General features: G+C 42.0%; 1 protein-coding gene across 1 annotated transcript; it reads right to left on the bottom strand.

Moving 5' to 3' along the window:
• Positions 1–2,137: 2,137 nt before the first annotated feature.
• Positions 2,138–15,922, bottom strand: dhtkd1 (dehydrogenase E1 and transketolase domain containing 1). The gene is made up of 17 exons (XM_031865597.1): positions 11,402–15,922; positions 11,028–11,180; positions 9,682–9,893; positions 9,376–9,570; positions 8,957–9,226; positions 8,685–8,856; positions 8,329–8,527; positions 7,562–7,874; positions 7,388–7,472; positions 7,158–7,297; positions 6,919–7,069; positions 6,724–6,830; positions 5,460–5,624; positions 5,287–5,369; positions 4,990–5,156; positions 2,950–3,035; positions 2,138–2,845 (listed from the first exon to the last, which is right to left on the bottom strand). Exons 1-17 carry the CDS (start codon positions 11,571–11,573, stop codon positions 2,744–2,746), a joined length of 2,772 nt encoding a protein of 923 aa, XP_031721457.1. The 5' UTR covers positions 11,574–15,922; the 3' UTR covers positions 2,138–2,743.
• Between the last annotated feature and the right edge of the window lie 118 nt (positions 15,923–16,040).

Here is a 16,040-nt window from a genome sequence, read left to right as displayed (position 1 = left end):
TGTGTGTGTGTGTGCGTGTGTGCGTGTGTGTGTGTGTCATCGAGTCCCACCGACCGCCCTGTGGTTGTTCTAGCAGTGGGAGGAGTGGGAGGTCTGTCTGACAGCATGCACGATGAACGATTTAAGTGTTCGCATTGCACCAAACCACCGGCCCGGTGGTAACTCTGCCGGACCGGTCGGAGTCAGTGTGTCTGCTGAGAACACGTTTAAGACATTTCTCGTGTTTGTGTGTGGTTGTTGCACAAACAGTTGCTTTCATTTAAAGATGAGTTGAAATGCAGGGGCGTAGCTAGGAGTAATGGAGGTGGGGAGGGGGGGCTTGGTTCCCTTAAACTTTCCTCCATGTTTGGTGTGTTTGTAGCCTTGTAGATGTCAAACTGCCTCAAAACCAGACACAATGTGCATAAACGTAGACTGGGTATCAGGCCTGGACTGGCCGCAGGGAGCACCGGGAGACTCGGACAGGTTTTGACTAGAAAGAATAATGTGTGGAATATAAAGATATCTCTGGTTTTGCAGCATCGATTTTAGTTTTTTACTTTAAAAAGAACAATTTAATTTTAAAGATTGTCAGACGATTGAAGATGAACTGCCTGAGATGAGGCTGCAGCAGCAGGGGGCGATGACAACAAGCTGCAGTCAAGTTTCCAGCAGCCTTCAAAGAACATACGGAAAGACAGAAATAATGACATCCCGCTAGATCTGATCTGTAGGCTACCTGTAGTTTGCAGATCACTTTCGGATTTATGAATATTTGTTTGCAAATATACATAAATGTGTGCATCGGGCATTGTTTTCTATCTTTCTTCTTTTTACGTCTGCCTTGTAAAGCACTTTGGATGCTCGTTTTGATAAGTGACAACCAGAAACTACAATTACACAGAAGAATAGGACTTTCTACAAAACCTGGAGCTTGTTGTCCAAACTAAGAGCCAATCAGCTCTTGGATCAGGCAACAGCCAGGCATTTCCCATCATGCCCTGGGTCTTGCAGTCAGTGGGAGAGCAGCTGCGGCTCTAAAAACTGCAGCCACCCCGATCTCAGGAGGTTAATGTGCATGACGTCTGAGCAAGTCGGACACTAATCTCACCAGCATGCATTGTGCGGCCATCGTGGTGATTGATTCAGCGCAGGCCTGGCTCATCTTGAGCGAGCCTTATGTCATAGGAGTGCAAACCTGAATCAGTGGAGACTTTGTAACTTAACATACATGAATTCAACAATTTATAGAATACTGTTCACCAACTTTACTTTGTTATCCTCCAGTGTGTCCCCGATGAAATAAGCCGTTACTACAGAAAGTTAGTCCGAAGCCGTCTCTCTTCAGCAGGTGGTGATTGTAAAAGTGATTCACAGTTGTAAACTGGCTTTCACAGTGGAGCACTTGGAGTGTAATTATGATCTACAGTTCATCATAAAACAATAAAACTATCAATATAATTACTTGAATGCCTATTCTCTTATTACAGAGTCAAATTGAACCGGCTCTTATAGCAGCATGAGATTAGGAGTAAAGAAACATGAACATGAAAATAGATTTATTTTAAAATATTTCCATTTGAAGTCCATCTGATTTAGTTCATTTACATTTGAATGCCTTCATGTTTTATTTCAGTTTGAACCATGATTAGATAATGAAGATGATCAAGTACTTCTTAGCCCAGATGTGTACAATGAAATGTCCAAATACTTCCAACTCAAGGATGGATAAACAACTCTTTTTTGTTTCTTCAGAAATGCAGTTCAAGTACTCCTGTTCTGACATACACTTTGAGGACATTAACACGTTATACTGATATTTTCTGTTCAGAACAGGACAAAAATGGACAACTTGTGCAGTAACATACAACAGGCCGCTGAACTTCTTCCTGAGAGCTATCGACGTCAAACCTGGAGATCTTGAAATTCAGCTCATGATCATCCAACTGCAACTGGAGCCGAGTCAGCGAAATTCACAACTGTTCAGAATAGGGATGCACCATACCGATAACTGGGCTTTGATCTCGGTCGATCCGATACCAGGGTTTCATTAATAAGCTGTACGTATGAGGGCCACGCTGGTTGTTCAGTGTGCACACAGAAACTAACAATGTGTCCGTCTCTCAACACTTTCTGACTTCCTGTCTGTGGCTCTCGGCTCCAAAATCCAGTGGTTACAACTGAAGCTCTTTAAAAACTCATCACATAAATGTAGTTTCTTGTTTTAAACGGACAGTTTTCATTCCTGAAACGTGGAGCTCGTACCCTTTTGATACAATCCCCAGTGCTACAAATACGAACAGACGCACTGTAAACATGGTCTCTAAGGCCTCGATTCACATCCCAACTATTAATAGTTGGGATTAATAGTTCGGATGTTGACACTGATGGTTCCTCGTGCTCGGAAAGCGTTGTCCTCTTTCATTCAATAGCACCTCGTCACTGAACACAAAGAATACAGCCTTAAATAAGAGAAAGAGGTGAAAAACTTTAGAAACAAGCAGACAAGTATTCTGCTCTTCCCTTCACACCATAAACACATTCATTAAAAACCTGTGTTTGACTATAAGAGTTAAAAATGATCAACACTACTCTCTTTAATGCTTCCTTTGTATTTGTTATTTATATTAACCAATTTATTGTATAAACCGAACATCGTTTAAAAAGGTCCCGGGTATCTGCAGTGTACATGTATTGAAGGACCACAGCAGATACCATGACATAGTGTTGTGCTGGTTATTTTGGTTCCCAGTCTGGTTGAGTCCTAGGAGAAGGTAGCGGTGAGGATGGCCTCTTGCTGCTGCTGATGGAGGATCCCGATGCCGACAGCAGGGGCGGGCAGAGCAGGTCGGCTTACTAACCGGAGCTGAGAAAGACAGAAGAGACGGTCTCGTATGTGTAACATCAACAACTCATTTTAGATCCATTAGGTTTCATATTGTACATCATATCATTTGAAAAACTGCTCACCTTGCAGGCCAGCTGCTTCTCAAACCTGGGAGCTACAAAAGACCAGGGGCCCATGTTCTGTGGCTCCTCCTGACTCCAGATGAACTCTGTGGGAGATTGTTTTTTTTTTTAACGATTTACATTTACAGTAAAAGACATGACTCAAACATGTGACCTTTCATGTAGTCTCGAGAGTTCTTCTCACTGAAACTGGATTTGCTTCAGCAGTAGTGCTTCAGGAGGAACAATAAAAGAGAGCGCCAAAGTGAAACCTGAACTTCCGCGGTTCCTCATACAGAATCATAAAGACATTTGAAATAATGAAAATAACTAAAACTCCAGCACACAGTGCCTTTTGTCAGACTCCATTTGTCTAGACAAGGATCACACGTTTAAAAAAAGGCTTCAATGATTTAGCTGATAAATTGATTTCTTGTTTTACAGAAAAACAATCAGCAATGATTATAATGTCGCTCAGGGGATGGAGCGGGTTGGTGGTCAAATTTCATGCATGTGACAATGACAATAAAGTTTAAGAGCGATTCATCGTTCCGTCTTCTCATATATGAATATTGCAGATTCTCTTAGTAGAAAAAAAAAAAAAAAAATTGAATATTTTTTGTTGTCAAGCAGCTGGTCCGACATTTTAATACGTGACCTGTAGAGTGAAACCAGCATGGTAAATGCTTCCGATAGCACCTAAAATGCTGGATCGGGTATCGGCGAGTACTAGCTCTGCTGTGCTGGTAAAAGATAATGGGAGAAGATTGAATGTCAACAAATGCATCGTTGTTGAACTTAAAATCCAACAGCTGCAGTAGATACTCAACTCTCTTAGCTTATGAATAATAAACCCCACAAACACATTTCACATGTTCAGACAGGCTGATGGGAGAATCCCTCAGAAGTTTCAGAATGTTAGCTCTCTATGTGAAACCTGCGTCCTCTCACGTGCTGTAATTGTGTTGCAGTTGGTTTGAAGAGCAAAAACAATCTTCAGCAAATACAGTTAAACCACAAAATGCAAAGATTTATGGGTAAAGAGACGGATGTTGACACTGATGGTTCCTCGTGCTCGGAAAGTCTTGCCTAACGAGATGAAGAGGTTCCCAGTCAGAGTCGGGATTGACACTCATTCAGCTACAGAGGGAGGACGAAACAACAGAAACACAATAGCCCCGCAGTGAACACCGGATACACTGATGCACCGGCATTCACGCCGTCTTTGTGAGTCGTCTACCGTTTTCTCGAGGATTCAGTAACAAAAGTGAAGACTGTCAGACGTCTATTGAAGTTGCCGCACGCTGCTGAATGGTTTTCAACTTGCTTTGACTCATTTGAAGAGCTGCTTTTGTAACAGTCTGTCTGCCCGACACTCACATTTTAGATTGGCTGTATCGAGCGACTCTGGCCCCGAGTGCATTGAAGAAAATTATTTTTTTCGCCAAGTAATCAATGATTGAACTCAAATTACTTTCTGTCAATAAAAAGGACATGAAAGTGTCACCTTTAAGATATAGCAGGAATATCTCAGCAAGACCAATACCTACAATGTGTGTGTGTGTATTGTTAGTGGGCCAGACTCATTTAAGGATTAAAACAAAATGTCGGCCCCACATTCATATCTTGCATCTGCTTTTTATTACATTGTAGGTTTTTAATTCTGCCCTATACCTACAAAATACAATACAAAAGTATAATATGAATACATTTGCATTGACTGTAGGATTACGTGGCAGAGCAAAGGGGAAGTTACTCAGAAATCATGACGTATGCGAAACACAGCAAACATGTCAGAAAAGAGGAACAGTGGAAACAAAGAGACCACAGATTACATCACACCGTACTACAAACTACCATGTAGCTGAATATACAAATCAAAGACATAGTGGACTTATCATTTATCTCTCAAGTCATTTTAATGCCTCTTAAAAATGTCCCTTTGACCTTTGTGAGGTAAAAATGTTCCTGGACTAAGTTGTTGTTAACTAACTGTTGTTGTGATGGCACTTATGAAGCCAGTGTGCCTGCTAACAGTCAAGCTGGACGTCCCACACATACCTTTGGCGTTGGGGTATTTTTTGAGCTCCTGCTGCAGAGCGTCCAGCGGGAACGGACACAGCTCCTCCACTCGGACTAGAGCCGTGCTCTGCTTGGCTGCTGACGTCTCCCTCTGTTTCAGCAAGGCATAGTAGTGCTTCCCCGAGCACAGCACCACCTTCTGGACACTGCATGGAATAACAGAAGCATGTATGGGTTATACTTTTGAAGAGTCTTCCACGTTCTAGCAGGTAATAACTATATTTCACCACATTGAGGACACACTACAGAAATCATCAAATGTTGCGACTTCTGTACCTTTCTGCTGCGACTGAAGTATCGCCCAACACTGTTCTGAAAGATGTTCCTGGTGCCAGTTCACTCAGACTGGATGCTGCCCCCTGAGGAAACAACACACGCTGTTGAGCCACTTGCATGAACATACATCTGTGTAAAGGAGTTAGAATTATGTTATACACGTTACTGCTTACAGAAAATCTGAGCAGTGTCTTGGGTCCGACCACAATGAGAGGTTTGCGGAAGTTACGGATCATCTGCCTCCTCAGCAGGTGGAAGTACTGAGCAGACGTGGTGGGGTTGACCACCGCCATGTTCACACAGTCACTGTCCACGCCCTCTTCTTTACTGTCGCACATCTAAAAAGGGACCAAACAGGACGAGTTAGCAATCAGTTACAAGTCAGGGAATGTGTAACTTAACGCATAAAGCTGCCGGTAGAACACACACATTCAGTTAAGAAACACCCAAACTTAATCTGTAAACCAGTTAACAAATAACAGCAGCGATAGAGCCGTGCTCTGAAGAATACAATAAATTAAAACGTTCAGAAACGCAGAGATGTGTCAGCAAACTGGGAGTGACAGGCTGGGAAAAAAAGACCCAATTTCTGTATTCTTTTTTTTTTTTTTTTTGCATGAAACTACCCTCCACCGATATTCAGGAAATGTTAATATAATACCAAAACTAGAATATCCGCCTCCGCCAACAGTTCAGACATGTTTTATGAGGACACATTGACCTTTGACCTCCCGAATCTAATCAGTTCATCCTTGTCCTAATTGTGCAAGTGGACATTTGTATTTTGAACAAATGCCTTCAAGGCGTTCGTGCAATATGAGAGTGCGTTTGAAACGCAGCATCGATCTTATGTCTGCTGATTGCTAATGGACAATTAAGAAACATCACATCTGTGGATTAGTTATTGATTACATCCGTTAGTGGTTTGTAAGTTACAGCCTCTGTCCTGCATTGGTACTGAAGAGAGCTGATATGGATTTCTGCACCACAACACTTGTTGTATTTTGCATTGGACACTGAAAATCAAATAGGTGGAGAGAAAAGGTTACCTCTGAGCTGGCTGACCTAAAACATTTAATTCATTAATTCAACAGTCGGTGAATTTGCAGGACTTCAACATGTATTTATGCAGCGTTGAGATGAGAAAGATCCACAAGATCTGACTAATCGGGACAGTTGTACGATAGCAAACATGGTTGTGTGAAGGATAATGCGTGTTGTCATCAAAGCACTTTATCCAGTCAATCTGGATTTAATGAACTGGGATGAAAGGCTTCGGCTGACCTGAGGCATCTGGGTTTGTTTGGTTTTCAGGCAGTAACGTAACATTAAGTGCCAAGTCAAGCATATCGTTTCCCAGCTCAAATTAAAAACTGGGATGCTGCCACGAACGCTACGTAAAGTCATAAACCGCTACCTTGGTTTGACATGGATTACCTGGAGGAAGCGCTCCATACGGCAGGACGAGTGTTCAGGTCCGGCTCCGTCGTAGCCGTGCGGCAGCAGGATCACCATCCCGCACTGTAGCAGCCACTTGGCTTCACCTGGGCACCACACAGCAGTTTCACATCTGACGTGTGAAGATTTTTCCCAAAATGTACAAGATAATGAGAGTCATAGTCAGACGTTTACCTCCAGTGAGGAAAGTGTCAAAGATGATCTGCGCTCCGTTAAAGAAATCACCAAACTGAGCCTCCCAGATGGGAAGTAGCTTCGGCTGTGCGATGCTCATACCGTATTCAAATCCAAGCACCGCCTCCTCAGACAGCGGGCTGTTACACACCTAAAACGCACAAAGATGTCACAAGAATTAAGGTGATGATTATGTCACGCATTAGATTATGTTTTATCTCGTTGATCGGGGGTTTTACCTCCAGGAAACCCGTCTGCTGAGGGCTGATGTGGTTCAGAGGGATGTACATGTCATTAGTGTCTTGACACACCACCATGGCGTGTCGCTGACTGAACGTGCCTCTTCCAACGTCCTGTCCGCTGATTCGAACATCGAAGCCTGTAACAGCAATAATGTGAAATCTACAAATCCACTTCCTGACAGCAACACGACGAGAGGATTCTTACGCTTGCTCTGCTGAACACTGACCTTGGGAGAGGAGGGAGCCGAAGGCCAAGGCCTCGGCTGTGGACCAGTCCAGTCTGGTCCCTTCTTCCAACTTTTGCAACCGAGCCTGAGTTCACAAAGAAAGAGAAAAAAACATCATCCAGCTGCTGCCAGGTCGACAAAAGACAATAGAAACGACGGAGACGATGGCCGCACCTGTACATGGGTCTTTCTAAGGTGGCTGTGCAGCTGGATTTCCTCAGGGATGTCCACAGATTTCCCTCCCACAAACTGCAGCAGGGGAACGGGGACGCCCGTGTCCCAGGTGGTGACTCGGGCCTGGGGCTCCACCAGACCCGCCCAGCGGCCCTGCAGGTTGGTGGGCAGCGGGCTGTACAGGGTCATGTTGGACAGCTTGTCGTTGAGCATGCCGTAGTGTTTGGACTTGATCTCCTCGCGCTCGACTTCGGTCATCACACCCTCAGAGATCAGCTGGTCTGAGTAGGAGTCGGGGATGCTCTTACGGGATCTGAGCCAATGTGACAATGTCCGTTTCATTAAGAAGTCAACATACAATATATCTGTAGGGGGATAAAAGCTTTGTTAATCTACACAAATAATTCTAAAGTGCTTCAGGAGGTAAAAAGTTGCAGCCACACGCGATCATTACTTAGTTAAGGTTTGTTTTTAGCACGACACTCAAGGTTTTATTATTTTTGTTTGAAAATGTTTGCCCTTCGCAAAAGCACTTCTCTCTGGTCTACCAGCTAGGTCTTGGAACATGGACCTTTGTAAAGTTTTAAATGCAACTGTAAATAAATTGGACCTTTTATTCAGATTAAAAGAGTTTATGGATACTTTCTTTTAGCAACACTGAAATTGCACATAACCAAGGCTGACATTAATTGGCAACCGATGGTTAACCGCTGCCTCGATTGGTTAGTTTGTTGTGACACAAAGTAAACCGAGTCAATTTCACCGACCGGATGACCTTGTACATGGCCGGGTTGGTGAAGAAAGGCTCGTCCAGCTCGTTGTGGCCCCACTGACGGTAGCAGATCAGGTCCAGGATGACGTCTTTCCTGAAAAGCCGCTGGTACTCCACAGCCAGCCGAGTGGCCCGCATCACGTCCTCGGCATCGTCGCCGTTTACGTGGATCACAGCACAGTTCACCATCTTACCTGTGGTACAGATAAGTATGAATTATTTTTAACAAATCCGCTTTCAAAATACTTAAAAATTGCACAAAAGCACATTTTTCAAATACAGATCGACAGAGGCGTCCATGCTAGATAGGAAAGTAGCACATATTTTATCATGTTTATATGTTTCACTGACCAACGTCACTGCAGTACAAAGAGGATCTCCCCCTCTCGGATGGAGTGGTGTAACCCACTTGGTTGTTCACAATGAGGTGGATGCTCCCACCGACTCTGTAGTGGGGGAGGTTGGAAAGGGTCAACGTTTCTGGAACGATCCCCTGGCCGGGGAAAGCGCCGTCACCATGGACCTGTGGAGAAGAGAACAGAGATCGACTTGATGTCAGGCGGATCAATATGTTTTGCTGCTGCCCCCCTCCCTCCACAGCAGTACTTTTAGCTGTTGTGTACCTGCAGACAGACGACTTGGTCCCCCGGCTGGGCGTCGTCTTCGGGTGAATAGTCTCCTTCTTGCCTGAGCTGCTGCCTGGCTCTGGTTTTGCCCTGAGCCACGGGGTTGATGGCCTCCAGGTGAGAAGGGTTGGGCAGCATGGTCACATGAAGAGGTTTTGCGGCTCCGAAGTCCAACTCCACGGAGGAGGTGAGGTGGGAGAGGACGTCGCCGATGGCTAGCGAGGTCTCGGGGAACTCGCTGAGGCCGCGCATCTTACGGAACATGAGCTGAAGAGAAAAACCCTTGTTTACCCTTAGGCAGCTGGCTGCAATTTTCTGTTTACTTGCGCTGCCGATTACAATCGTGGAGAATAAACAATCTAATCTCGTCACGGATAATTTGAAAGTGTGCATGTCTCAATTAAAGGCTGATTAACCTCTGGCGGCAACTTCAGCAGGCCCGTCAGGAGGTTGAGTCGGCCTCTATGAGGCATGCCGATGATAATGTCCGTGACTCCGCTGTGGGACGACTGGTGGAAAAGCTCCTGGAAGAAGCCCATCATGCTCTCTGCTCCTTCTCCTCCGTAACGTTTCACAGTAGAAAACTTGGTGGCCAGAAAGTGGTCAAATTCCTGCAGGTGGTGAGAGAGGAGTAAAGAAACGGATGGATTAAAAATATGAAACATGATGAGATGGATCAAATAATACAGCACTGCATCCTCTTCTTTCTTCTTGGAACCTACCTGAGACTCCAGCATGATCTTAGCCACCTGCTTCCTCTCCTCCGTGGAGAAACTCTTCTTCTTGAGCTCCTCAAAGCGGTCAGCGACCCACTCCCTCTCCTCCAGGCTGCTCAGCTGGATGGTCTCTACCGACAGGTGGCCACAGTAGGCTCCCTCCAGGTAGGCCTTAACCTCTTCCACCGAAGCCTCCGCTTTGCCAAAGTGCTGCAGACCTGCAGAAGCACATCGAATGAGCGCTGACAACACAGACAAGCGAGTTTCTGACTGTGCCTTAAAGGCAAACATGAGGGAGGAGTGAACAGAGGAGAGCATTGTTTTGGCGTTTATCATGTTTGATGTAATGAGATCACAATTGTCTTTCATACCAATCTTATCTAATTAAGGACAATGTTTTACCGACTGCTGGTTTATGGTGAAGCAAATGTAATTAGCTGACTTTTCACAAACTCATAAGCACTTTTATTTTAACCTTAGCTGATCCTCCAACCCTCTCCATCCTTAGGTTTCTAAAACAATAAGATGTAAAAAATAAATGAAATCAGTTATTTATACAGCACTTGTAAAAAGCCAAAATACTCAGGTAACTGGCACCGCTAGAAATTATGAAAATACCAATAAACAAGGCACCAAATAACAAACGTAAAAATATAATAAGCATCAAATTAAGAAAAGGAAAATAATAATTACATAATAAAAAAAAGTCTGTTATAAAGTTTATCAGGTTGGTTTGCTAAATTTCTTTACATTTGTCCTTTCAGAGATATATTTTCACTTGGCCGGCCTGCACATTAAATTTAAATTACATTTTGTGTGCAATAATCAAGTAACATTTGTACATACTTGTACATTATTTGAATGCTTTAATTGTATCTTACGTTAAGGTTCTACTTCACTTAAGAGAGAAGATTGTACTTTTTACTCCAGTACATTTATTTGATAGGTGTAGTTACAAGTTACTTCCAGACTCATTATTTTGAATACAAATTATAAAATATGATAACTTGTAATAAATTAAACTGCACAACACTCTATAAAATAGTTCAAACTAGCTCCACCATGACAGGCTTAACGAGTATAAAGCTACTTAATACATGACTGCATCAGAAATATTAAACAAAAAATACAATACTTATATACTTTTACTTACATGTTACTTGTATGGTATTTTGTACACTGCTGTAGTACTTTAACTTGATTTAAGAATCAAAATACAACTTCAGAGAATGATTATCAGTGCTTATCCTGCAGTGCATGAGAACATCAGAATAACATGATGGATTACAAAGTGTTGCATGTTTATTAATGCACCATAGATTGTGTACATAACCACCACAGCTGTCGTGTACCTGAGGTGTTAAGGTGTCCAGTGATGGTGCCAGTCAGCATGTTAATCTCCGGGACGCTGTCAGCAACAGGCTTTTCAGGTAGTAAGGGGTTAATCTTCGCAGCCTTGTGCCCATGTGCTCTGTAAGCCTCCACCAGACGGGCAAGACCATGATCTGCAAAACAGGCCCCCAAAAAGCACACTTCAATGTCAGCAACACAGCTACTGATACCCTCGAGCTGAATCAACAATACGCAATTGACAGTTTAAATGGGAATAAGTTATTTTACACAAGCTGGAATCAAGTGAAGCTGCAGAGTTATACTTAGTACTTATTTGACTTGGTATCGGTCATAGTGTTAAGTTGCTGTTAGTCTAAATTAACCCCATACTGACCTTGGTTGAGTGCTGCGATGCGGTCGTCCTGTGACTTGTGGTGTCTCTCAGTCTCTTTGGGTCGGTATCCGAAGACACCTTTCTCGGTGTGATAACAGCCGGCGACCACCTTCCGAGCGACAGCCGGTGGCAGTCTACTCAGCGACTTTCTCAGGAAAAGTACAGCCGACATTGTTTTTAAAAGGTGTAATTAAAGCTATAATTCTTGTGAAGACACGCCAACAGCTACAGGACGGCGGCCATACTTATCTACGACGTTATGGGAGGAGACGCCGCACTGGAAGCTGATTGGCTGAGGTCCTCACAACCCTGTTACGAGAATATCTTCCCCTTTTAGTTTATTTTTTATTACTTTTGTCTCATATTTATTAAAAACACCTGATTTGTATTTGTAGTACACGATAATACGTTTTGGGGCAACGGTTCCTTGTGTTCAAGCTCGAAAAAAAAAAATCCTGAAGTAGCCCCCGTTACGTAGCGCAACAAGTGTCAAAACAACATGGTCAGTGCTGCGTTCAGGTGATCCTTGTAAATTCCAGTATGCACATTTAAAAGTTGGAAAACAGGATTTCACGTGATTTTGGTATGAAATCGACCCGTCTGTATTTTTCTATATGTTGCTTTGTGTCGATATTCATTGCTCTACAATTAGCCGTACGTTTAAATAGCATACAGGGGACGAATTCAAGTGAGGATCATATGTTATGGCCTTCACAATCTCAACCCAATGTCACACTTATGAAAGATTTTGGAGCAATTTGAAAGTAAGCTTTCCACCAGACAGAGCTCTACACCAACTGCAGATTTACCCTCCAAAATATATTTTTAATGTCATGATGAAATCAAACATTTGGCTTCTAATTTTCCATATATGTCGGTCCTTGCTCAAACATCCTGTTTCAACACAACAGTCTACGTTCAATTAACGAGGAAGGTGATCTCTGAATAATTTCTTCCAAATGTATGTTTTGATAATTGAGATCAGGGAAACGTCATCATAGTCCCATGTGGTCAATTCAAGCTAAAAAATATTCATATTATAATAAATATCTTTCACACTCTGGCTGGCTGCCACTTCTGGACCCATGTTGGTAAAGCAGAACATTTTTCAGCTATCCTAAACCCTAAATCAGGTTTTGATATTAATCACCCAAAACAAAAAAGCTTCTATGTTAAAGCTTCCGTTTTATATCGGTTCAAAAGAGGAAACTCTAGAGTAGAAGCAGATGATGCCAGTTTCTCCACCCACACCACCGTCTTCAGACCATGATGCAAGGCAGCAGGACAAGTTGTGTCTTGGTGGAGTAGGTGAGGCTCTCTTTGTCCCAACAGAAATACCTTTATTATATCACGTTATACTGAGAGTACTACGCTGCTAAAGCTATCTCCACATACACAGTAAAAAATACATTTTCAAGGAGTTGTGGGCACTCGAAAAACCAAAACGATCAGGAAAATAATGGGGATTTTTTGGTATACCGTTTGGTTTTTGGATTGTTTTGGGATATTTGCTGTCAGGGTTGCATCAAATGATTATTTCCATTATTGATTATAATTGTTTGGTTCTTTCATGATATGGAAGATGGAGAAAAGCTTAATATCCTCACATTTGAGGGGCTGGAAGTATTGAAATACTCAATTATCAAAATGATCGCCAATTAGATTCTGGTGACTAAAAATAATGAATCTTAACTCAACTAATCATCTCACTGTAGGTTGTCTAAACTCAAGGTGTTCACAACTATTAACTCAGCTACATATTGACAGGATATATTAGTTTACACCTGTAGACGTGCAAGCGACCCAAGTTATAGAAAGAAGTTTTATAATTGAAACCCCAAATAATCACCACTAACACTGAGAAATAAGCAAAGAGAAGCACAACGAAGAGAAACAAGTTAGCGAGACATGACACACTGGGGGAGGGGGGGGGGGTGGTTTGTAAAATGTCTTTACAACACTGGACAAGCACAACACACAAAGACACAGTCCATATTAGGGGAAATGGTTTAATTTGGAGACAGAGGCAAAGAAACACACCACACATGAACAAACATTGACCAAAAAAAAGAACACAGAGTCTTTCGGCTACGCACTCCGCTAATGGGGGAAAAAACAGAAAACTCTACACAGGTAAAAAGCAAGGCTCCAACTAAACACATAGTTAACTCTTCAACTAAGACAATTAACCACACAAGTTGTCAAAATCCTGATGACCATTAAACTATGTGGACAGCACAAATACTAACATGAAACTTACCACGATTTAGAGGATCCCTCCCCCCCCTCCCTCCCTCCCTCCCCTACCCCAGAAACTGAAGCTGATTAACGAAGTGAGGAACACGTAGAGATCTAAATCAGGCATCTTTTAGAGAGTAGAGAGAAAAAACAAAAACAAAAAAAAAAAAATTGCTTGACACCACCAAGAGGCCAAACTCGAGATCAGGTCACGGAGAGGCCACATAGAGAGGCCAGACAATTTTTTTTTTTTTTCCAATATAGATTTTTTTTTTCCTTTAATTTCCAATATAAAAAGCTGCACTGGTACAAAATACATATGAACAACCAGTTGTAGAAATTGGAAAGCCTGTGTATGCGTTTTTTTTTTCTTTTTCATATCCCACCCAGTTTCAAAGAAAATGTATATTGACTGAACAGAAGAAGAAAAACAAACTACTGTATGTATAATACAGATCACATCAAGATGCACCCACTTTGGCTTTCATCAAGATAAAACATCTATTAAATTATTGGTGGAACGTGAACAAAGTCCGACCGATCACACGAGAAAATAACAGGAAAAAGATATTTTGTTTCCCTCTTTTCTTTTGGATCAAGACAATATCTATAGAGATGCAAAGTTACCACACTTGTCAAAAAAAAAAAGGAATAGCACTTCAGAATATGAACACAACAGAACAAAGAAAGTGATTGTTAGAGCTTGAACGGGATTTTGTGATGGAAGCCCCTGAAGTGAGTCAAGTTCCGGTTCGGACCGCTGTGGACTGTACATTGTGCTTTTTTTATTCATTCACAGTAACACTTCACCATTCACGGCATATACCAACCACACATCTGCAATCATTTCAGTGTTTGACACACAGTTTGAGCATTTAAGGGATCTTATTATCAAGGCAACCAAGTCGTCTTCTTTTTAAACTCGAGTTTTAGCTTTTTGTTTTTAACTTTAGTGGATTTTAAAACAAATTCCCCGACACACGCGGTCACTGATCATTTGTCGTGTTACAGTAGACTAAGAAAGAGGTTTACCGTCAAATCTATAGGGAAGTTTATTATTTATCTACAGGTTCTTTTAACCAACTGTTCAAATGGAGTACAACACACATTTACCAATAACTCAACACACAGAGTGTGTGTGTGTGGGGGGGGGGGGGGGGGGATAAACACGAGCAGGTGACAAGCGCTTTCATGACACTGGCATAGACACAAAAAAAAAAAAAAAGGCGAACTGCAGCAATCTCTAAACCAAGGCCTGATAAGGATGTGTAGGCAGTTTCTAGACGTATATATGGCACTTTGAATATTGTATTGCATTTGGATAGAAAAAACACACTGTAAAAAGCACATGCCCATATTAAAAAGTGAAGTCAGTGGTACCTTGTAAATTTGGGGATTATATCACACTCAACATTCTGCAAAAGTGATTAGCTCCCACAATTCTGCTTGACATTTCCTTACAAAACGACAACACTTTCCTTCGAGCACTGATTCAAATTTGGTACCTCTTTAGATTTTTTTTTTTTTTTGGAATATTTATGTATTTTGAGAAAAGAAATAAAAAGAAAAGAAAGGTCAAATGGTGATAATTGTGCATTTGTGTCGTAATCCTGTGTGGGCGTCTAGTTTCACACACAAAAAAAGCCCCTGAGTTTGACAACTCTTCAGCGCCATCAGGTACGCAGCTTTAGGGAACCCTTCTTTTGGGGTGAAGTGGTTGTTATTTTTACCAGGGTTGTCTCAACTAGTAGAACAACAGACTAAATAACACCCTGGTAAAAAAGAAAAGTGTAAACCTTTGTGCTGAAAAATGGAATGTATTTGTAAACCAACACGTTTTGTGGTGGACTTGGTAGTATTGATGTGCTTCGCATCGTGTACAACTGAAACAAGATACTGGAAGTCAATTAAAAAGAACTATCAGCCAAAAACTAAAATAGAAAAAGCAAGTGCGTGCATGTGTGTCTATAAAAATATGCAGAGACCGTCAGGTCGTGTGTTGTATCCAAGTGATCTCTACTTCAGGGGCTCCCACATTTGCAACCACAGAAAAAGTGTTTTGTGTCAAGGTGTGTGTGTGTGTAAAGAAAACTAGGTTATATTACAGGAAAAATTGTGTGAATTAAAAAAACAAAACAGAGTTTGACACATGGGCACTTTAACAACAAATTCTAACAAAAAGACATTGTCTGGCATCTGTATGATTAACAGACATTGTAAATCATCGTTCAACATGAGGCATCCAAACTAAACCGAAGAGAAACGTCCATTAATCAAATGAATTAGAAAGTCAACAAGACGTACCATGGAAGTTGAACACTAATTTTTTCTTTAACGCAGGAGAAATAATTAAGTCTACATACTGTGACCCTTCACAAAAAAAAAAAAAAAAAAAAAAAAA

Source organism: Anarrhichthys ocellatus, unplaced genomic scaffold (assembly GCF_004355925.1).
Source record: "Anarrhichthys ocellatus isolate YVR2014 unplaced genomic scaffold, GSC_Weel_1.0 scaffold2, whole genome shotgun sequence".
Classification (NCBI taxonomy): domain Eukaryota; kingdom Metazoa; phylum Chordata; class Actinopteri; order Perciformes; family Anarhichadidae; genus Anarrhichthys; species Anarrhichthys ocellatus.
This window is presented reverse-complemented; position numbering and strand designations above follow the sequence as displayed.

What these genes read in the sequence shown, in the direction of transcription:
- dhtkd1 (XM_031865597.1), bottom strand. Translation starts at nt 11,573, where the DNA reads ATGTCGGCTGTACTTTTCCTGAGAAAGTCGCTGAGTAGACTGCCACCG. An exon ending in TGGACACCTTAACACCTCAG is followed by an intron (nt 9,894 to 11,027) that starts GTACACGACAGC and finishes GTGCTTCTGCAG; the next exon opens with GTCTGCAGCACTTTGGCAAA. An exon ending in TTAGAAAGACCCATGTACAG is followed by an intron (nt 7,473 to 7,561) that starts GTGCGGCCATCG and finishes TTGTGAACTCAG; the next exon opens with GCTCGGTTGCAAAAGTTGGA.